This window comes from Podarcis muralis, chromosome W (assembly GCF_964188315.1).
Source record: "Podarcis muralis chromosome W, rPodMur119.hap1.1, whole genome shotgun sequence".
NCBI classification, from domain to species: domain Eukaryota; kingdom Metazoa; phylum Chordata; class Lepidosauria; order Squamata; family Lacertidae; genus Podarcis; species Podarcis muralis.
The window spans coordinates 14,736,640-14,759,712 of record NC_135674.1 but is presented as its reverse complement, the minus strand read 5'-3'; the positions used below and the strand labels follow the sequence as shown (position 1 = coordinate 14,759,712).

The window sequence follows — 23,073 nt, the reverse complement described above, 5'->3', positions numbered from 1 at the left end:
AACAAACAAACAAACAAAGCATAACATAAAACATACCCGACAGGGGCCACCCAATCTCCTCTTCAGCTGCCCGGAGCCCCCAGGTAGAGCAGCAGGAGAAAGACCCCGACCGTCGGTCTCCCAGCATCAGGTCCTTTGATCTGGGCAGAAGCTCCCCCCCCCCCCCACCTATTGCTTTTATAGTCTGCCTTGATGTAATCAAGTGCACCTGGCATTACTCATGATTAATACAGAGCGGCTGAGAGTCTCCCACTACCTGCAGCCGGCATCCAGCCAGCACTTGCAACACAGAAGAACCCAAGAAACTCCTGACAGGTGTGTGAAACACAAGAATCCAACTGGGGATGTTAAAGGGAAAGGGACATGCCACCTAACCCCTCAAAATACAGTTGTCTTCCGCATTTCCACTACATTCCACCCCGTGGCATGTTCCATTTCCTTTACATCCTTGGTTTCATTTGGGTGACGGTGTTCCACATCTTCTGGACATCGTTCTTATCCCTTGCCCCGTTCTGTTCATGCGCTTGTCCTGGGTGCCTGGGAGCCATCGTCTTTGGGAGAAGATAGGTTGTTCCTCATTAAAGGAAGGCTTGTGCATGTTCTTGTGGGATACTTAAGAGATCCTAAATGAAAGAAACAAAATTAATACCAACTAATAAACATTTAAGGTAACTCTGAAAATGCGTTTTATCATTCTCTTTGCTTCAGTTTAGCATAATCCAAACAAATTGGAGCGCTGGCTTGGGATAGCAGCACCCAATAGGTGGCCCTCGGGCCCCTACCAATTATTTCCCCTGGTTGGTCAGACCGGTTGGGATACACCACCCATACTTTTTGTCCTGCCATGAAATCTGAATCTATTGATTCAGACTCTTTGCTACCTTTGTTTGTAGGCTGGTTTGGACCGGCTACTCCCTGGATAGTTGGTATCCTTATTTTTCACAGATAAGTTGAGCTATTCGCTGTCCTGTGGGGAGAATCACATCTTGCACACCAATATTATGCAGTAGTACTTTTATTTCATCTTGGTAACCAGTATCCACCACCCCTCCTAGTATCTGGATGCCCTTGAGGGCCAGCTCCAACCGCGGTGCAATTCGCCCATACGTACCAGGAGGCACTGCAATCCCTATGCCTAAGGATACTGTTACCTGCCCTCCAGCTGGTACCACTACTTCCTCAGGCGTGATGAGATCTGCTCCTGCACTATCAGGCATTGCCCGGAGGGGTAGCTTACCGTATGGCTGAACCTTCCATACCTTGAGGTGGGTTACTGGTAAGAATACTCCTTGTGAGCAAAGTCCAGCACACAGAGGACGACTGTTCAAATTCAGCTTGCTCAAATACCTTCCGCCACCCCTTTAACGTGTGGGTAGGTGTTAGCTGCTTAATTTTTATGGGGGCGCCTCCATCGCTGGGGATTCTCTTAGGATTGATGGCTGCAGCGCACCACACTCTCTCATTTCCTTGGTATCCAGCCGACCCATCTGTGAAATGGACTTTATCCAGTTTGACCACAGAATTCTCTTGCACCTCCTCCCCTGTAGGTGTCAGTGCTAGCACCTGCTCCTGCAGTGCACTGACTCCCTGAGGCCCTACCCTTGCTCTGTCGGCAGTGTACCACTTCCACTTAACAATTGAGGACTGCTGAGCCCGTCCTACTCTCGGACTAACAGATTCATCCTGAACCCATGCCATGATTGGAATGGCAGGTCTTAACATTACTGGGTCTTGCCCAGTTAAGCGCTCAGTGTCTACCAAGGCCCAGTAACAGGCAAGAAGCTGTTTTTCAAATGGAGTGTATGATGCAGTGGGCAATTTCCTTGACCAGAACCCTAGAGGAATCTGCTTCCCTTTCTGGCCCCCTTTGCCACAAACTCCAGACAGCAATTTCCTTATCTGTTGACACTTGCAATTCAAAAGGTTGCCCTTTTTCATAGGGTCCGAATGGCATGGCAGTCGCTACTGCGGCTTTGGCTTCAGCTAAGGCTTTCCCTTGCAGCTCCCCCCATTCAAATTGGGCCTTTTTCCTTGTCACGTTGTAAATTGGCCCCAATATCTGTGTCAAATGGAGGATATGCTGCCTCCAAAAACCCCACCAGCTATTGAGCCTCCTCTTTGGAGCGTGGAGCCTGCAAAGTGGCAATTACATTGAGGGTTTTCTCAGGAATATGCCGCATAGGTCCTGCCCAGATCACTCCTATGAACTGCACCTGTCGTGCTGGTCCCTGGATCTTTCCGGGATTAATTTCCCACCCTCGGGCTTTCATGTGGTCACTTAAAATGGCTAGGCCCTGCTGAACCTCCTCTTCTGTAGGTCCTGATAGCATAATATCATCAATGTAATGGGCCATAAACAAGTTAGAGATCAGTATAACTTCCTTTAAGTCTCTAGCCACCACCCCATGGCATAGCGTGGGACTGTGCACGTACCCTTGTGGTAAAACCTGGAAGGTGTACTGCCTGCCTTCCCAGGTGAATGCAAATTGATCCTGGGACTCAGGGGCAATTGCTATTGAGAAGAATGCATTAGCCAGATCAATTACGGCATGCCAGGTGCCAGCATTTTTCTATCTTAAATAATTTTTATTAAGAAGAAGAAGAAGAGTTTGGATTTGATATCCCGCCTTTCACTCCCTTTAAGGAGTCTCAAAGCGGCTAACATTCTCCTTTCCCTTCCTCCCCCACAACAAACACTCTGTGAGGTGAGTGGGGCTGAGAGACTTCAAAGAAGTGCGACTGGCCCAAGGTCACCCAGCAGCTGCATGTGGAGGAGCGGAGACGCGAACCCGGTTCCCCAGATAACGAGACTACCGCTCTTAACCACTACACCATACTGGCTCTCAAAACAGGCCAATCAAATCACATTATTTCCAAATCACATTAATTCCAAATTATACAGCCAGATTTTTAAATTTTGTTGGGGGTACCCATACTTCAAGCTCCGAACGGGTCCAAGCATCTCTTATATTGCTGCTTTAATTAGACAGTTCTGTCCAGATAGTCTCTTTATTACTTTCTTCATCTTCTTGTTGTTATCATATATTCCTTTCTTTGCGATCTCTGATAATCTTCACAAGCGGGTTGGAAACAAACATCCTCTGTGTGGGTTTTACACTTCCAAAAATCATATCACATAGGGACAGACGCCATTCCACACTTCCGTAAAGAATTTATCCTCGGTCTGTCCTTTAATTTTCCCAGGCTTGCTAAATATATCACAGAGGGCTCTGCCAGGTTAGATCACATTCCAATCATCATTCGCATTCCGATGATCCTGGTCCTCCTCCCCCCATCTTTCTTAGACAAGCCTGTTTTAGCGAGACGCCATTTAGAGCTGCGTCATAAAAATTTCCTCCGTACTCCGATGTTTATCGATCCTCTCTTTTAATCAATAATTCACTCCACACAGTTCTTAAATTCCTGCTTGTGATTAATAACATGCAACGATCTTCTTTCTGGGGTGGAGGGTTATTAATACTCACATAAGGCAAAGAAAATAAAAGTTTTTTCCTCCACCCCCCTCTGTTTCACTCCAAACATACCAATCTCTTAATGGTGGTTCATCACTTGATTTATTTGTCCCGCCCATCGCTCCGATCACAGAGATCCATTAATCAGCAGTCTTATCTCCCGAACTTTGCTTGATGTATGTGCTTTAGCTTCTTTCCAATTATATGTTTCCAATTATATTTCTGAGCTAAAGCGAACCAGCACGCGCTAATTGGAGACAGCGTCAGGAAGAGCCGACTTCACCGAGGGCTCGTGCCAAGTGTCCGGCACCCCCTTCTTTTGATTCCGGGGGTGCATTATGGACACCGCTGGCAAGGAAGTCCCCCCCCCATCTCCTTGGGGGGTTGGGAAGACTGCATACTTCCCATAGCAGCCTCTTAATTACCTCATGTGGGTCGGAGAGATGTTATTGTCGGCCATCTTCCAATGCGCCACTTGGTGGCCCCCTGGCTCAAAGCACCAGCATTTTTCTCTATTTGTACCAATAAGGTCACTATGTCTGGCACAGCTACAGCCAGTGGCAGGGCATGCTTATTCAATTGCCGATAATCAACTGTCATTCTCCACGTGCCATCTGGCTTCTTCAGTGGCCGTACTGGAGAATTAAAAGGGGAGACCACTGGTCTTAGAACTCCCACTTCCAGAAATCCCTGAATGGTTTGCGATATCTCTTTATGCCCCCCCCCCCCGACAGTCGATATTGCTTTACATATACCACTTTGCAAGGTGGTGGTACTTTTAATGGGGTCCACTTTGCCCTTCCCAGCATTATGGCCCGAATCCCAAAAGAGAACTGACCCCATGGGGTTTGAAATTCTCTCCCTTTCAATAAATCTATTCCAATGATATATTCAGGTACATGAGAGACTAACACATCTGCCCAAAAGGGTCTAGACTTTCCCAAAGCTAGACATACTGCCACCTGAGTGGTACGCTCTTCCCCATCCCCATAAGCATTGATATAAACTGTGGCCCCCTGATGCTTATCGGGGTTGCCATGTATCAGGGTTACCTCGGCCCCAGTATCCATGAGGGCCATTACATGCTGCACATTTGTTCAAGACCAATATATGGTCAGAGGTATATGAGGGCGCTGATCTCCAGGGATGGCTGTCTTTATTAGCCTTACCTCCGGAGTTTTGCCACCCCCCTAATCCATGGGCTGTGGTATCTCCCACCCCTGGGCCTCCTTCCAAGAGGGATAAAATGCCTCCTCTGGTGGGGCGGCTCCCCTTACTTGAGGATTGCTGTCTATCTCCCTGTGACCATCAGCACACCTCTGTTTCCACATCTTATATATCTTCGTTGTTGCAACACCATCAATGTCTACTTTAGGCACCCCTGCCTTGAGAAGCTCCATGAACATTTGCCCCCATGTTATCTTACTAGCTGGCTTCTTGGCTTGCCTACTCTTGACTTGTTGAAACTTCTCCCCCTCTCTTGCCGCATGTGCCTGGGGCTTGGTGACACTTTCCCTGTGGATCTCTCCTAGTTGACTTAACAACACAACTACCTCCCCCACTGCTACCCCCTGTGCCGGTCCAAGCAGTGCTAACGGGACCTCGCATGTGGGGAGGGGCACCCTTCATTACACGTGCTCTCATTCCTGCGGTAAAACGCTGAACATCCGGCCCTGCAAAACCTTGCAAGTAAAGTCCAGTCTGCATAACCATCCCTCGCAACTGCTCTACTGCTTCATCAATTGTTTGCCATGGGGGCATCTGTTCCTCCCAGTCCATTGCAGCAGGGTATCTAGTCCAGACTGCATGTGTTAAAGGGAAAGGGACATGGCACCTAACTCCTCAAAATACAATTGTCAGGGCCACCCAAGGTCCCAGCTCACAAGAGACCAACGCCAAGTCCAGCTTATGTACAAAAGCTTTTATTGAAGAACATTGTTAGCTCCACATCCGAGGCGCGTGACCCCACGTCTGTTAGGCTTTGACCGCTGAAGTCCCTTCTGAATCAGTCCCGCCTCTACACCAGTTTAAGAGGCTTGCGCTGGACCACCTCTTCCTCTCCTTCCTTTTCCGCAGGGTCTTTCTGCCCCCCTGGGTTCCCTCCCTCCGGGATTCCCCAGAGGCTGAATCCTCTGACGCCTGCTCCCCCCTCCTCCGTGCTTTGGGACCAGGCTCCTCCTCCGGGCTCTCCTCACTTCCGCGCGCCTCCACATTTGAACTTGGCGCGCGTACGCTGCTTCTGACCTTCCTTTTGACAGTTACACTGCTCTCGGTACTACTCTCCGCCCCTTCCGGCAGGACGTCTTGCCCCGATCTCCTTCCCCTCTCTGCTTCCTGTTCTGCTCCGTCTGACACACTGGGAACTCCACCCCCTTCACTCCGTTCCGGCGGAGAAGCCGGTCCAGATCTCCAGCTCCCACTGGGGGTTCCCCTGCTGCTGCCCTGCTCCTGACTACTCCCCCCTGTGGCTCCCCTTGGCCTGACCAGGGGCGCTCCCTTTTGGGAATCCTCCGATTCACTGGAGAGACTCATGGAACCCCTCGACTCGTTGTCATCTTCTTCCTCGTCGCCCTGGGATCCTTCCCCCTCGCTCTCAGTCTCCTCCCTCATCTGCGCCTCTCTCCCTGAACCCCTGACATCCATCCCCCCCTCGAAGCCCCCCCTTCCCCCCTCCCGCCCGTCGGGCGCAGGTTGTGGGAGCTGCGTCTCTTCGGAGGTAGATGCAGGATACAGTTCGTCTACTTCGATGTCCTCTGCTAGCAGCTCGGTGTATGTGTGCTCAAACTCGGGTTCGTCACCCAAAGTGTTCTCAGTTTCCTCTTCCATTGTTACTTCGTCTGGTGCTGTTGGCCAAGGCCCCGTCATCCACCTCTTGCGCCAGTCCTCCTCCGGTTGCTCGTCCCACCAATAAGAGGGTTCCGTTTCCACCCCCGAGCACGATCCCCTGGGCGGGCTTGACTCTGGCGTTTCCTCCTCGGCGGAAGAAAAGCCCCGGAAAGTGCTGGCTGAAAGTGTGGGCGTAAAGAGCCAGTCATCAAAGTACTCGGCTGGCATGGGCCTATGTGGGAAAAGGGCATGGAACTCGTCTTTGAGAAGAGGTTCGTCCAAAGCGTAGTCCGGCACCCAACTGTTGGCACTGGCTGGGGTACCCTCTCTGGCGAGAAAGTATTCTACTCCCTCTTCCCCCCATCTCGAGTCCAGGATCTCTGTGACCTCGTTGAGTGGTTCTGCCCTAGGTGACCTCCCCCTCTTGGGTGACTCTCTGCGTGGGTCTGGTGCCGTCCCTGACTCCTGAAACCTGTGCGGGGCCTTGTAGGGGGTGAGCACCGACCTATGAAAGACCGGGTGCACTCTGGAGCCTTCGGGGAGGGCCAGTCGAAACGCTACGGGATTGATCCTGGCCTCAACTTGGTATGGCCCTAGCTGCCTGTGTCCTAGCTTCTTCTTAGCTAACGACTTGGCCGGCATCGCTTGGGCTGCTAACCATACCCAGTCCCCCACCTGGATGTCTTCTCCCGCCCTCCTGTGTCTGTCCGCCTGCACCTTATAGGCTTGTTTGGCTAGTTCCAAATGTCTCCGCAGCTCCTCGTGCACCTCTTGCAGTTCTGCTGCGAACTGGTCGGCCTCTTGCGGCACCCCCTCTCCCGTCGCTACGAACCCCGGGAAGGTTCTGGGATGACGCCCATTGTTCGCGAAGAACGGCGTCACCCCCGTCGACGTGTGCTTCGTGTTGTTATAGGCAAACTCAGCCATCGGCAGGTAGTCCACCCAAGCTGCGGGTCGCTGATTGGCGTAACATCTCAGGTACTGCTGCATGATCGCGTTGACCCTCTCTGCTTGGCCGTTGGTCTGTGGACGTCTCGCCGACGCTAGGTTGATCTTGACGTGCAGGATACCTAGGAGCTTCTGCCAAAAATTGGAAACAAACTGGCGCCCCCTGTCGGACAGGATGGACTGTGGCAGCCCATGCACTCTGAACACGTGGTCGATGAAGAGTTTGGCGGTCTGTTCCGCTGTCGCCACCTTCGCGCAAGGAATGAAGTGCGCCATCTTGGTGAACAGGTCCACAACCACCAGTACCGCCGTCTTGCCTCTGGAGCTGGGCAGATCAGTAACAAAGTCCAGCGCTACCCGCTCCCACGGTTGCTGTGGCGTCTCCAGCGGTTCCAGTAGTCCCGCTGGCTTCTGGTGTACTGGCTTGGACCTCTGACAGGTGTCACACCTGGCGACGTAATCCGCGACCTCTCCCCGCATCTGGGGCCACCAAAAGTCCCTGGCCACCAGTTCCGCTGTCTTCTCCTTGCCGAAGTGGCCCGCGCTGGGTGTGTCGTGCAACTGCTGCAGAACCTTCGCGCGGAGCTCGTCCCCTGGCACGTAGAGGGCACCTTTGCGAGTTAACAGCCCGTCGCGTAGCTGGAACTCATCGTCTCTCGCTGCACCCCTGCGCAGCTCCTCCATCTTGGATTGTGCAAACTGATCCGTTTGCAACGCGCGTCGCACCGCGTCCAGGTCGACGGCGATGGCAGCGCACGCCCACGCCTGCGGTGCGAAAATGTGCTTGGCTGCTACTGTTGCTGCTTCCTTGAGATGTTGCGGTTTCCTGGAGAGCGCATCAGCAATGACATTGGAATCCCCCAGGATGTACTCTATTCGGAAGTCGAAATCCGCGAAGAATTCCGCCCAGCGCATGTGCCTTTGGCTCTGGAGCTTCGCCGTGCGCCAATACTCTTTCTTGTGGTCCGTGCGGACCTGCACGGTGTGCTTGGCTCCTATGAGGAAGTGCCGCCACGCTTTGAAAGCTGCGTGAATGGCCAACAGCTCCCTGTCCCAGATAGTGTAGTTTTGCTCCGCCTTGCTGAGCTTTCGGGAGTAGAAAGCACAAGGTCCCCAATTCCCTTGCGGATCTTCTTGCAGAAGGACGGCTCCAACCGCTCTGTCTGACGCGTCAGTTTCGACTCGCATGGGCCTGCCGGGATTCACGTGCAGCAGCTGCTCCTCGGAGGCGAAGAGGCTTTTAAGCTTCTGAAAAGAGCGCTCCGCCTGGTCCGTCCAAGCGAACTTCTTCTTCTTGGAACTGAGAGTGTCCGTGATAGCTGCCGTCTCCTTCGCGAAACCTCTGATGAACTTGCGGTAAAAATTGGCAAACCCGACGAATCTCTGGACTTCCTTCCGATTGCGTGGGCTCTTCCAGTCCAACACCGCGCGGACCTTGACGCTGTCCATGGCCAGCCCCTTGTCGGACAGCTTGTAGCCCAGGAAATCCACCTCCGTCACATCAAACTGGCACTTCTCCAACTTGGCGTAAAGCCTGTGTTCCCGTAGTCTCTGCAGGACCTCCTTTACGTCTCTCTCATGAGCTTCCGGCGATTCCGAGAAGATCAGGATGTCGTCGAGGAAACACACACACTTCTTGTAGAGGAGTCCCGCCAGCACGTGATGCATAAAGGCTTGGAAACAGTGAGATCCATTTTGGAGACCAAATGGCATAACTCTGTATTCATACGTGCCTAGAGGCGTGAACATGGCCGTCTTCCACTCATCGCCCTCCCGCATACGTATGAGGTTGTACGCTCCACGCAGATCCAACTTGGTGAAAATCCTCCCCTTCCGCACGGTTGCTAGGAGGTCGTCAATCTTGGGCATGGGAAAGGCCTTGGGCTTAGTCATCGAGTTTATGGCCCGGTAGTCCACGATGAGCCTCTTCTGGGGCGTGTCTTTTTTCTTCACAAAAAACACAGGACTGTCCCCCACTGCTTTGGATTCCCGGATGAATCCGCGCTTCAAATTATGCTCTATGAACTCCCTGAGTTCTTGCATCTCATCTTCAGACATGGAATACAGCTTTGCAGTCGGCAGCTTCGCCCCCGGCAGCAGGTCGATCGCACAGTCGTAAGGCCTGTGGGGTGGCAACTGGTCAGCTTCCTTCTCGCAGAAAACCTCCAAAAATCCTTCGTACTTGCGAGGGACTGCCTGCACCATGCCTAGTTGCAGCTGCTGCTGAGCTTCCTGCTCTCGGCTGGACTGGATGCAATGTTGAGCACAGTACGATGAGCAAAAGGTGATCTGCCGCTGGTACCACGCTACAGCTGGACTGTGTCTCTCTAGCCAACTCATGCCTAATACTATAGGCGTGTCTGACAGGCGGGTGACATTGAAGCTAATGACTTCTCGGTGATCTCCAATCCGCATCACCATGGGAGGCGTCTGTTGCACAACTTGCCCTCCTAGCAATTTCCTGCCATCGACCGTGACTACGTTCAGGGGCGTCGTAGCTGGCAGAAGCGCTATGCGATGCTGCTTGACGAACTGCACCCCCACAAAGTCCGCGTTGCTACCAGAGTCGATTGTGATGGGGACTTCCAGGGTGGTTCCATTCGGCAACTGGAGTGTTGCAGTGAGCTGCACCGCTGGCTTGGGTGGTAAAGGGTCTGTGTGCTGCAAAGGCGCTGGGGACTGCTCTACAGACTCACCTGGCTGAGCCCCAGCATCGCTGTCTCCAGCCAGGCATCGTCGTTTCCCTGAGGCTGCTCTTCGTGCAGCACGTCTGCTGCCACTGTTGCTAACGCTGCAGTGTGCTTCTGGAGCCTCTGGGGACACTCTTTAGCCATGTGCTGTGGACTCTCACAGATGTAACATTTCCTGTTCCCTCTAGGAGGCTTCGCCTTTACTGCACCGGACGTTGGGGCTCTGGCTGCTGTCTGAGCCTTAGCGCCGCCAATCTCCATCGGTTCCTCCCCCTGCCGCACCAGAGGCGAGGGATGTGCCTGGCCGAACTCCCTGGGGATAAAAGGAGGTGCCCTCGCTGGCGCACGCACCTGGCGACCTTCCTCACTGTGCCAAGGACGTTCTTCGTGTCTCACTCCAATCGCAAGAGCCCTCTGTACTACGTCTGCTAGGGTCTGAGGTCTGTCACCCCTGGCTAATTCATCTTTTATGGGGCCGCTGAGACCCTCCCAGAACAAATCTCTCACTGGTTTGGAGTCCTTTTCCCAGCCCAATACAGTCAGCAATGCAAAAAAGCGTGAATGATACTGACGCACAGTGGCTTTGCCTTGCCGGAGTCCGTGCATTTCTTTGCGCGCAACATCAACATCCACGGTTGACTGGAAGCAAGCGTCCATAGCTTTAATAAATTCGTCAGAATCGCGGCGGGCAGGGCCATCTTCGCGCCACAAATTGCGCAGCCACGCTCTAGCGTCCCCATGCAAATGAGACACAATAAATCCCACTTTCTCCTCTTCATCTTTAAAGTCATTACGAAGCAAATGCAGTGCATATAAGACGTCTGCTTTGAAACTTGGGTAGTGCTTCAGGTTCCCATTGAAGTGGGCAACTAAACTGCCCCCCCGCCTTCCAAGTCCAATACCCTCTGATCTGGATCTTGGGAACCCCTCTATGCATGCACGCTCCCACCTGGTTTGCAGATCCTGGCAGCGCTTTCCCGCTTCGTCACTCTTCTTCTGAGATGCAACGACCACAGCGGAGAGCTCGGTGACTGCGTTCCGCAGTGCTGTCATCTGTTCCTCCGCACTCATGGCTGCCACACTTCGTGAGCTTTGCAAAAAAAAATTTTGCGTTCTTTTTGAGAAGGGACTTACTGTCAGGGCCACCCAAGGTCCCAGCTCACAAGAGACCAACGCCAAGTCCAGCTTATGTACAAAAGCTTTTATTGAAGAACATTGTTAGCTCCACATCCGAGGCGCGTGACCCCACGTCTGTTAGGCTTAGACCGCTGAAGTCCCTTCTGAATCAGTCCTGCCTCTACACCAGTTTAAGAGGCTTGCGCTGGACCACCTCTTCCTCTCCTTCCTTTTCCGCAGGGTCTTTCTGCCCCCCTGGGTTCCCTCCCTCCGGGATTCCCCAGAGGCTGAATCCTCTGACGCCTGCTCCCCCCTCCTCCGTGCTTTGGGACCAGGCTCCTCCTCCGGGCTCTCCTCACTTCCGCGCGCCTCCACATTTGAACTTGGCGCGCGTACGCTGCTTCTGACCTTCCTTTTGACAGTTACACTGCTCTCGGTACTACTCTCCGCCCCTTCCGGCAGGACGTCTTGCCCCGATCTCCTTCCCCTCTCTGCTTCCTGTTCTGCTCCGTCTGACACACTGGGAACTCCACCCCCTTCACTCCGTTCCGGCGGAGAAGCCGGTCCAGATCTCCAACTCCCACTGGGGGTTCCCCTGCTGCTGCCCTGCTCCTGACTACTCCCCCCTGCGGCTCCCCTTGGCCTGACCAGGGGCGCTCCCTTTTGGGAATCCTCCGATTCACTGGAGAGACTCATGGAACCCCTCGACTCGTTGTCATCTTCTTCCTCGTCGCCCTGGGATCCTTCCCCCTCGCTCTCAGTCTCCTCCCTCATCTGCGCCTCTCTCCCTGAACCCCTGACAACAATTGTTTTCTGCTTTTCCACTACAGCAATTAAAAAAGATAATTTAAGGTAATCATGGACTGGGAGGGAGGGGAGTTGTGTGTTAGTGAGAGCGGAATATAATGTGAAAAATTTGAGTATGTTCATCGTCGTCGTTTAGTCGTGTCCGACTCTTCATGACCCCATGGACCAGAGCACGCCAGGCACTCCTGTCTTTCGCTGCCTCCCGCAGTTTGGTCAAACTCATGCTGGTAGCTTCGAGAACAGTGTCCAAACATCTCGTCCTCTGATGTCCCCTTCTCCTTGTGCCCTCCATCTTTCCCAACATCAGGGTCTTTTCCAGGGAGTCTTCTCTTCTCATGAGGTGGCCAAAGTATTGGAGCCTCAGCTTCATGATCTGTCCTTCCAGTGAGCACTCAGGGCTGATTTCCTTCAGAATGGATAGGTTTGAGTATGTTATATTTATATAAAATGGAAACTTAATAAAAATGATTAAAAGGAAAAAAGAAATTTCGAATTTGCGAATAATTCAGGCAGACTTCTGGCCTGGCAATTAAAAAAGAAACAGGACGAAATAATTATTAATAAAATTAAAATTGATGAGATGTGGATCCAAGACCCGAAGGAAATTAGTAGGCACTTTGCCAATTTTTATAAAAAAGTTATATAAAGAAGGACCGGAGAAAATTGAAAAAATGACCTATTATTTGAATAAAAGCAAATTACCCATAATCCCCGAGGAGAAAATCTCTACATTGAATTCCCCAATAACTGCTCTGGAGGTGCAGCAAGCAATCCAAAGATCAACTATCTATTATTTAAAAAATTAGAGGAATCACTATTCTTACCTATGAAAGACATAATGAATGATATTTTCATAAACGGAATGCTACCGAACTTGTGGAAAGAAAGTTTTATCATCCTCATCCACAAACAAGGAACTGATCCCTCAAATTATAGACCTAATGCCTTGTTAAATAATGATTATAAGATTTTTGCTGACATCATTGCAAACAGGCTAAAAACAGTTCTGAAAGAAATAATCCACAAAGATCAAACTGGGTTCCTCCCAGGACGTTATATGCAAACCAATCTCAGATGTGTGATCAATGCTTTAGAACAGTGTTTCCCAACCTTGTGCTTCCAGCTGTTTTTGGACTACAATTCCCATCATCCCTTGCCACTGGTCTTGCTAGTCAGGGATGATGGGAGTTGTAGTTCAAAAACAGCTGGAGGCACAAGGTTGGGAAACACTGCTTTAGAATACAGTACCTTGTTTATAAAATTGATAAACCTGCTGCTATTATGCTGATCGATGCCAAAAAGGCATTTGACCATGTTTCTTGGAAGTTTATGAAAAATTTAATACAAGAAATCGAACTTGGCAAACGAACTTGGCAAAAATCTTTGCAAAGGAATAAATGTCATTTATTCGGAACCATTGGCTAAAATAATGATCAATGGTAAAATCACGGACGAGTGTAAAATAAGTAAGGGAACTCGGCAATGATGTCCATTGTCACCACTGATATTTATCCTAGTGATGGAGGTTCTGAATATTCCGATACGTGAAGAGCAGCTTGTTAAAGGTATTACACTGGGGAATAAAGCATACAAACTAAAGGCTTTTGCCGACAACCTACTTATTATGACTGAAAATCCTAAAGAAAGCTTGACAAGAGTGTTAGAACTGATTAAGAATTTCAGACAAGTGGCAGGATTTAAATTTAATACCATTAAAACAAAACTGTTGGTTAAAAATGTACAAACACAGGAAAAGGAAGACTTAGAAAAAACATTGGGCCTGAAGATATGCAATAAAGCAAAGTATTTAGGTATTTGGATTGCCCCCCAAAATATAAATTTATTCCAGGACAATTATATGAAAACTTGGTCAGAGATCAAAAGGAATCTTGAGATTTGGAGCAGGTTGAAACTTTCATTTCTGGGTAGGATTTCCGTTATAAAGATGAATGTGCACCCCAAACTAATATTTTTATTCCAAATGATTCCGATACTGGGTGGAGCAGACTGTCTCAAGAATTGGCAAAAACAGATTTCTAAATTTTTATGGCAAGGGAAAAGACCCAGAATTAAACATTTAATCCTAATTGATATAAAAGACAGAGGAGGCTTCTCCCTGCTCGACCTGAAATTATATTATGTAGCAGCCTGCTTTACCTGGTTAAAGGAGTGGTGTACATTGCAAGACCTGGACCTCTTAGACCTGGAGGGTTTTGATAATTGATGGGGATGGCATACTTGGTGTATGGGAAAGCTAAAGTTCGTTTTTAAAAAAATCGAATCATATTGACAGGAAATCGTTATTTACTGTCTGGGAGAAATATAAGAACTTGTTAGAGCCCAAAGTCCCCTGGTGGATCTCACTAATAGAGGTGTGTGCAGTGAAGAGAAAAAATACCCAGGGAGCTTGGCCAACATATAAAGTACTCATAAAGGAAGAAGATAACCAATTGAAGCTAAAAAATTTCGAGGAAATAAGGGAATACATATCTGATTGGTTTCAATACCACCAATTATTTGAGACATTTAAAACCAGTAAACTGAAGGGTTTTGCCACAGAGATTTCCAGATTTGAATCTCATTTGGTGAATTCCAAAATTAAAACACTTTTGAAAGTATACCAACTCCTCCTTGACTGGGAAGTCGAGGAGGAGGTCACAGTGGCTATGGTTATCGCAAGACTTTGGGTACACAATAATCATGACCCAATGGGAAAAATTGTGGAAAACAAATTGGAAATTCACAGCTTACTACTCTTTGAGAGAGAATTTCCTAAAAATGAAACACCGATGGTATTTAACCCCTTGGAAACATTCCAAGATGTATAAAAGTGTCCCAAGCAACTGCTGGAGGTGTAAAGAAAAGCCAGGTACTCTGTTTCATATGTGGTGGCAGTGCAAGGAAATTAAGGTGTTTTGGGAGGATATCCATTTAGAATTGGAAAAAAATGTTTAAAATATCCTTTAATAAAAAACCAGAAGCCAACCTTTTGGGAATTACAGATTTGGACATTCCCAAAAAGGTAAGAGGGCTTTTCTATATGCCATGGTCACAGCAAGAGTTCTTATTGCGGCAAACTGGAAGAGTGATAAATTTCCTTCAAGGTTTGAATGGATTTAGAAACTGGCTGAATTTGTGGAATTAGATAGCTTGTTTGATAAAATACAAACCAAACCAAACAAGGTATTTGTTTCAAAATAGGGAGTCTTTAAAATCTATTTGAAAAATAATTATTGTAGTTTAAACTCTGTCACAGCATTTGAATAATATCAGTAGCAGTTTTAAGTATGATGTATGACCTAAGATAGATTAAAATTTAATAAATTTTAATAATATCTTGTTCTGTTTCGGCAGCAAGCCAATGGTGAGTAACTGAAGTAAGGAGTGGACTGTAGAAAAAGACCATTTTTATTTTACTGTTTTGAGACTATTATTTGATATATATTTCTTTTTCTTTTTGCTTTGTGTTGATGTATATGGATATTTGTCTTTTTGTTGGTGTGTTAAAGTGAATAAAAAACAAAAAAAAGCATGATTCCCCTCTTTATTTTGCCTTAAAAAAAATAAAGTTGAAAAACTGAAAGGTGGCAGTATGAAGAAACCTATATGTAAAGTTGCTATTAATAATACATTTATTTATTTGTGGACATGTACAGAATGGCATGTTTTGTATTTAAAATGTTGGGTTATATTGTGGAAAGAACAGGGACCTTTTCAGATCATTGTCAAAGTAACTAGTGTTTGGTGATTGGTTTACCCAAGGTTGTGTGTTCTGCATTTGTGCCCTAAAAGCCAGAGATGAGGAAGCTGTGATCCTCCAGATGTAGTCCCCTGGCCATTGGTCATATTGGGCTGATGGGAATTGGGAGTCCATCATCATTTGGAGGCCCACAGGTTCTCCATCCCTGATATAAGCCCTGAAGAAGCTGGAATGGGAGGTGAAATCAGCAAAGCCAGAGTCAGATTTTTCTTTTAAAAAAATATTCAAAGGCATGTGGTGTGTATGTGCGTGTGAGAAATTTTAATTTCCCTTTTTTCTCACTCCAAAACTAGGCTTTATGGAAAAGGCCCTTCCCTTCCAGCAGCACGAGCCCTTAAGGAACATGTAGGCTTGTTAAGGATCTAAGAAACTACTACCTCTTCCAACCCTCTATCCCAGGGTTTCCCAAACTTGGGTCTCCAGCTGCTTTTGGACTACAATTCCTGTCATCCCAGACTACTGGTCCTACTAACTTCCATAGCCAGGAACAATAAGCTGGTTTACTAATAAGCGTGCATAACTTTTGTATATGCATAAAAATAATTTTAGCTTATGCACAAAGATCATTGCAGGTGCTATCCAAGAAGAGGCATCCATCCCACCCCCAATGATAGTTGAGGGAAAGTGGAACGCCTTTTCTGATATTTGTACCAAGAGATTAAATCTACTGCCCAATTTAGTCAGAAGAACCATTTCAATCATAGAATTGTAGAGTTCGAAGGGACCCCCTGGGTCATCTAGTCCAAAATCTAGTTCCCACTGCACACATGCATACATAGTTTTGCTTGTCAGTTGCCAATGTAAAAAGTTACTGCAGCATTTACAGAGGAAGCTGGGAAATGTACAGCCCTAAGGAACTGCTGAAGGTGGCATAGAATGCGTTCAGCAATTAAGAACCAGATGCATGGAAGGAGTACTCCAGTGACCATTAATGAACTGCAACAGGGGACAACCACCCTACTTAACCTTGTATCTGGTTAAGAAGCAAGAGACACTTACTAAAGCCTTATAGAGCTCATTGGATTTTTCACTTTTGTTTGCTCAGTAGCATGCAGGGCACCACTTGTGAGAGGAGTGTCATGAATTTCGCTCGTAAGATACCATGTAAGGCAGAGATCCTGTTGGACTCTAATATTCTTGGGTTTGTGTGCTGCAACCACCTTCTTCAGATCCCACCAGATTTTTTCTATGGGGTTCAAGTCAGGTGACTGTGATGGCCGCTATAGAACCTTCCAGGACTACTTCTGCAACCCACCCTTGGTGAAATTTGAGGTATGCTTGGGATCACTGTCTTGTTGGAAAATCCAAAGACGCCTAAACTTCAGCAGATGACATGACGTTTCTGTGGGAATGTTGTGGACAGTAGGAGAGGATATATTGATTAAATGTTATCCTTCCTCACTCATGCTAGTGAGATAGATAGATATCTCAGAGCTCATTCGCCTTCACACGGCAGAAAGCTAGTTTGCAGATTCATTTGAATCTAGTTAAGCAATCCAATTTGGCATGCCCAGATTGGAGTATATTCCTGGTAAGACCCCTTTGTTCCCTCTTAAAAAGAAATAAAAGACACAAATCTTTTCCTTATGAGTAATGAAGTTTACTCACGTTCAGTTCACAGTATGATCCCTGAAGGCAGCCTTTAGCTTGTAGTTACAGATACAGTGTGGCTTACATCCTTGTAAGGATGGGCCGATGTGCTGCTGGCACAGAGCCAGCAGACAGCATCAGGAGCAGTGGCCAAAATGGAAGAGAGTGGCAAAAGAGAGGAGGGATGGCTGCATGACTGGCCCCTTTGTAGAGTCTGCAAGGGTCACGTCCACCTACCTGGTCACATGCAGGTGGAAGGATATTCCAGACCAGGTGTAACAAGAAATTCTACCTTGGCTGTAATAACACCCCCTGTCTGTGTCCACTCTAGGGAAACAAGGAATGTTGTATTTGACTGCTCCAATGGATCACACACACCCCCGTTTCCTCCTAGGCTATTCTGATACTTCAGTGAATCCATCCTGTCTTCCACACACTGCAAGTTTCCAGTGCCAGAGGATGGAAAGCAGCCCCAGAGCATCATCGAGTCACCACCATGCTTCACTGTAGGCAGAGTGTTCTTTTCAGCGTATGCTTCATTCCTCTTCCTCCAGACGTAGTGCTGATCCATGGGGCCAAAAAGTTCCAATTTTGTTTCATTGCTCCACAGAACAGAATCCTAAAACTTTTGTGGCTTATGTATATTATTTTGAACATATTGGAGCCAACCTTTCTTGTGCTTTTGGGTCAGTATTGTGTAAATCTTGGGAGTTCTGGCATGGAAACCCCCTGCATTTACTATGAGCTTTACTGTGCTCACTGAAACCTCAGTGCCTGCTGCCACCAAGTCTTGCTGCAGCTCTTTTGCAGTCACTGAGGGTTTTTCCCAGCCTACCATCTCAGAAATCTGGTTGCTGTCAACCGTGATTGGGCTCATCTCTGAAAGGGAGGGTGAAACGGATTATAGAGATGAGGTGGAGCAGCTGACAGAGTGGTGCAGAGCTAACAACTTGCTCATAAATACAAGGAAGACAAAGGAGCTTGTGGTGGACTTCAGGAGACAGAAGAGCAATGTCCAGCCACTTTTGATTGATGGGGTCTGTGTGGAGAGGGTAAGAACGTTCAGATTTTTGGGCATTGAATTACAAGAGGATCTGTCCTGGAGTGTCAACACAAGGGGGCTTGTGAAGAAGGCGCAGCAGAGACTGTACTTTTTGAGAATTCTAAGGAAAAACCATCTTCCGCAGAAACTGCTGCTTGCCTTCTATCACTGTGCCATTGAGAGCGTGCTCACTTATGGCTTATGTGTGTGGTACGGAAGCTGTACTACCCAGGACAGGATGGGGTTGTGCAGAGTTGTTAAGGCAGCAGAGAGCATTGTTGGCTGCCCACTCTCCACCTTAGAGCAGATTTATGCCACAAGGTGCCATAGGAAGGCACTGGACATAGTAAAAGATCCATCGCATCCTGGTCACTGTCTCTTCGAGCTCCTGCCGTCGGGACGGAGATACAGGACGATGAAGACAAGAACGAGCCGTCTTAAGAACAGCTTCTTCTCCAGAGCGATCTCGGCGCCGAATGGGAAGCCTGGACTTTGAAAGTCATCTAATCTTCCTTGCTGTACTATACTGTATTGTTTTAATTAGTGTTTTTATGGAGCAGTCAAGTAATTTTGTTGTCCCCGAGAGGGGGTAATGACAATAAAGATATTATATTATTATTATTATTATTATTATTATTATTATTATTATTATTATTATTATTATTAGATAGCTTCCTTTTTCTGCCCCATCTAAGTAGTGTGGCCACTGTTCCTTTAACTTTGAACCTCCAAACTATGCTTCCAACAGTGTCTCTAGGAACATTCAGCACCTTCACTATCGTTTTGTATCCTGCTCTTTGTTTGTGAAGGCCAATGATCTCTTCTCTGACCTTCTTGAACCATTCTCTTGACTTAACCATATTCATAGCTGGCAACGTTTCCCTTTTTTAAAGGGAAATTCCCTTATTCCGAATAGAATTCCTCACAAGAAAAGGGAAAAGTTGACAGCTATGGCCATATTTCTAACTTGCAGCCAAATTTGACACTCCACAACCCCCTAGCCAGCTCTGGTATTTCATGTGTTGCAGCTCAAGCACACCTGGTGCAACTAATAAAGCCCTTAATTAGTTGCATCAGGTGTGCTTGAGACAACACCTGTTGTATTCTATTTAGGGGATTCAATAATAGTGAGGCTGGAGAAGCCCATATAACAGGCATAGGCAAACTCGGCCCTCCAGATGTTTTGGGACTACAATTCTCATCATCCCTGACCACTGGTCCTGTTAGCTAGGGATGATGGGAGTTGTAGTCCCAAAACATCTGGAGGGCCGAGTTTGCCTATGCCTGCCATATAAGTTGCAATTTCAGCTGAATTTGGGGAAACCACTTGAAGCATCCGTTGTGTTGAGCTACTTCAATTGCTTTTGTTTGATTTGCTCATATCAAAATTTACAGACTTTCAGCTGTTTGCAAATAAACCTGATTTGCAATGGGGGTTGAATAATTTCAATTGCATATGGAAGGTAAGCTGCTTCAGACTGTTTCTATAATATAAGCTCCCCAAGCAGGTGAAGCCAGCTTGAAGAAGGGCAACTAGCAGCAGCATTATTATTTCCAGAACATTTACCAGAATAAAAATAGTGATAGGTATTTTGCCGCCTTCAACAATAAGCACTTTAAGATTATACATTTATTTACAAGTAACTGTAAAATGTTTTGTACGTGGGTTAATTGTGTGAAGTTGAATTAATATATACACAGAAGACACTGGAAGAGCAGACAAACACATTGATCAGTCTCCTCCGACACTGCTGCTTAAAGTATCTAAAATGTAGAAACTGAGCTTACAAAACTGCTTTTCCAAAGGTTGAACAACTTGATAAGGGAGGTGAGAGATTGAAAAATGCAGTAATAGCACTTGTGACCTCCTTACTGTTTTTTTTTTTAAAACAGAAAGCAAAGCAGTAGCATCTTATTTTCTCTAGTAAGAGACAGAAGGATTAGTTATACAGGTGAAACTCGGAAAATTAGAATATCGTGGAAAAGTTCTTTTATTTCAGTAATTCAACTTAAAAGGTGAAACTAATATATGAGATAAACTCATGACATGCAAAGTGAGATATGTCAAGCCTTTATTTGTTATAATTGTGACATTATGGCGTACAGCTGATGAAAACCTCAAATTAACCATCTCAGAAAATTAGATTATTAAATGAAATCAGCAAAACAAGGATTGCAAATAGAGCAACATTGGACCTCTGAGAAGTAGAAGCATGCATATGTACTCAGTACTTGGTTTGGGCCCCTTTTGCATCAATTACTGCCTCAATGCGGCGTGGCATGGATGCTATCAGCCTGTGGCACTGCTGAGGTGTTATGGAAGACCAGGATGCTTCAATAGCAGCCTTCAGCTCTTCTGCATTGCTAGGTCTCATGTCTCTCATCTTTCTCTGTGGTACCTCTGGTTACATACGTAATACTGGTTACATACTGGTTACATACTTAATTTATTCTGGAGGTCTGTTCTTAACCTGAAACTGTTCTTAACCTAAAGCATCACTTTAGCTAATGGGGCCTCCCACTGCTGCCATGCTGCCGTCACACGATTTCTGTTCTCATCCTGAAGCAAAGTTCTTAACCTGAGGTACTATTTCAGGGTTAGCGGAGTCTGTAACCTGAAGCGTATGTAACCCGAGGTACCACTGTATTAGTTTCACCTTTTAAGTTGAATTACTGAAATAAATGAACTTTTCCACGATATTATAATTTTCCGAGTTTCACCTGTAGAAAGGGAAACAAGCACTTTGATTTTTCTCTCATTCTTTGCGCGCCACAAAGTTATTGTCAACCCTTGTCCCATAGCAATCTTCAAAAAGCCTTGAAAACTACTAAGCAGTTCGGATATTCTTAAAAGAAAGGATACCTAGCACTTCCTTAGATATGTTATCACACTACAATGATAAATCACTTTGCACATGACCCACAGAGCAAACTGTAACCTGCTTCCCTCACCTCTGATGAGCTTAAAATAATAGCCCATTTTGCAATTTGAAATGCTTTCATCACATTGCTGAACAGAAAAAAGGAAGAATGAGAAAACAGCAGGGAAAAGTTAGTTCTTCACACAGTACTTACAGATGCATTGAAGTTGATACAAGCAGTTAAATGACCAGCCTAGATAGATCAGCACTTGAGTCACAGTTAAAAATGTATATTGTAGATAAACATTCTTTTTAAAAAATCTAGCTACATTGTGTATAACACAATTACAATTAAAATATTAGTGTAGAATAGAGCAGGCATGTCCAACAGGTAGATTGTGGGGTGTTCCTGGCAGATCTCTGGCCCCTCAGCGATCTCCTTAAAAAGAAGCAAAAAGAAGCAAAAAAACAACAACCCCAACCACAACTTTGGCTTCCTGAAAAAAGTTCAACAATTATGGGTAGATAACTGCTAGTCTTTTTACGACAATGAGTAGATCACTGACAGATTTTTTATAATGTGAGCAGATTGCAGTCTATTGGGAGTTGGATGTCCCTGCACTAGAGAAATGCACAATACTGCCCTAATATGAGGTGGTAGATCACAGAAAGTGGAATTCAGCCTTATTAAGTCTTTTACAAGTAACCCAAGTACAGTACATTTGACCTCATGGGGGAGGGGTTGCTTTCTGTTGTCCAAGGAGAAAGAAGCTTCAGTAAGGTTGAGTGGCAACAGCACAACAGCTATTTTGCTTTTTAAAGTAAATGCAGTGATGCTAGGAGAACTCAGACACTTCATACATACGCATCATCCAGGGTCAACAGTCACGCCAACTCTGCTCTACTATTGCAGAAACCCGTTTTTCATATTCCCGCTTATTCTCTTGGTATAGCTGAGCTGCCTGGCTGTTTGCAGGACTGTTTGGATTAGGCTCATCCAGTAAAGACTGTTTTGAGAAGAAAAAGATGGATCAGGCTTCATAATGAGGTTTCAAACAAAGCAAGCAAAATGGTTACCGTATTTTTCGCTCCATAAGGCGCACCTAGTTTTTAGAGGAGGAAAACATGAAAAAAAATATTCTGAATCAAATGTTGTACTAAACTATTTTAAGCAGCAAAGCGGGTGGCTCCTGTCCGCTTTGCTGCTTTAAAGCGAGCCTCAGAGGAGGGAAGGAAGGGGAACCATGGCTTATCTAAGTCCAGTTAATAATGCTGAGCCTGATTTTATATGCATCTCAAAGCCCTTGACATATATACATTATAATGACAAGCTGAGATAGGCCTCCTGCATAGGAGGAGGGGAGGAGAAGAGAGGGAGCCATCATAGATCAATGGGGAGAGCATGGAGAAGATCCCAAGTTCAGTCCTTGAAAGCTTCTCCAGGTAGGACTGAAGGTGTGTCTCCTGAAACCCAGGTGAGCCTCTGCCCATCAGTGAAGACAAAACTGAGCTAAATGGGCTCAGGGGTCCTGACGTGGTACAGGGAAGGTCCCTCTGTTCCTGTTTAAATTAGCCCTTTCTTCAGAACCATGGGGACTACAATCTTAGTTTGTTTTTAAAGGGAACAGCTGTAACCTCAGCATGCAGAACAGCACAAGCTCAATCCCCAGCCTCTCCAGGCCTGAAACTCTGGCAAACTGCTACCAGTCAGTGTTGACATTACTAAGCTAGATGGAGTAGTGGATCCGACTCCTTATAAGGTAGCTTCCTAGGTTCCCATTAATGCTTCAGATCTGGGTGTGAGGCTTGCTGTCACGTTTAGTGTGGCGAGGGTGGTTCTTTGCACATCTGGAAGATGACTGTGTCACCTCCCATCACCCTCTTGAAGGTGCTTTTACAGCTCAGGGAAAAGGGCAGGCAGCCACAGCATGTGTAGACTGTAGCATCCTGAATTAAGGGA

The 23,073-nt window shown here is 46.9% G+C and overlaps 1 protein-coding gene across 6 annotated transcripts in view; it reads right to left on the bottom strand.

Annotated features, from left to right (window-relative positions):
• LOC144326369 (ubiquitin-conjugating enzyme E2 A) overlaps positions 1-23,073 on the bottom strand; it is a 32,670-nt gene continuing 9,597 nt past the window's right edge. For 4 of the 6 annotated variants that reach the window (XM_077922935.1, XM_077922936.1, XM_077922937.1 and 1 more), the window contains one exon: positions 19,868-22,120. In XM_077922935.1, the coding sequence (XP_077779061.1) occupies positions 21,992-22,120 (129 nt within the window). In that variant the 3' untranslated portion in view covers positions 19,868-21,991. Of the gene's footprint in view, positions 624-19,867; positions 22,121-23,073 lie in introns of those variants that run through there. The other 2 variants (XM_077922934.1, XM_077922933.1) reach the window with 2 other exon arrangements.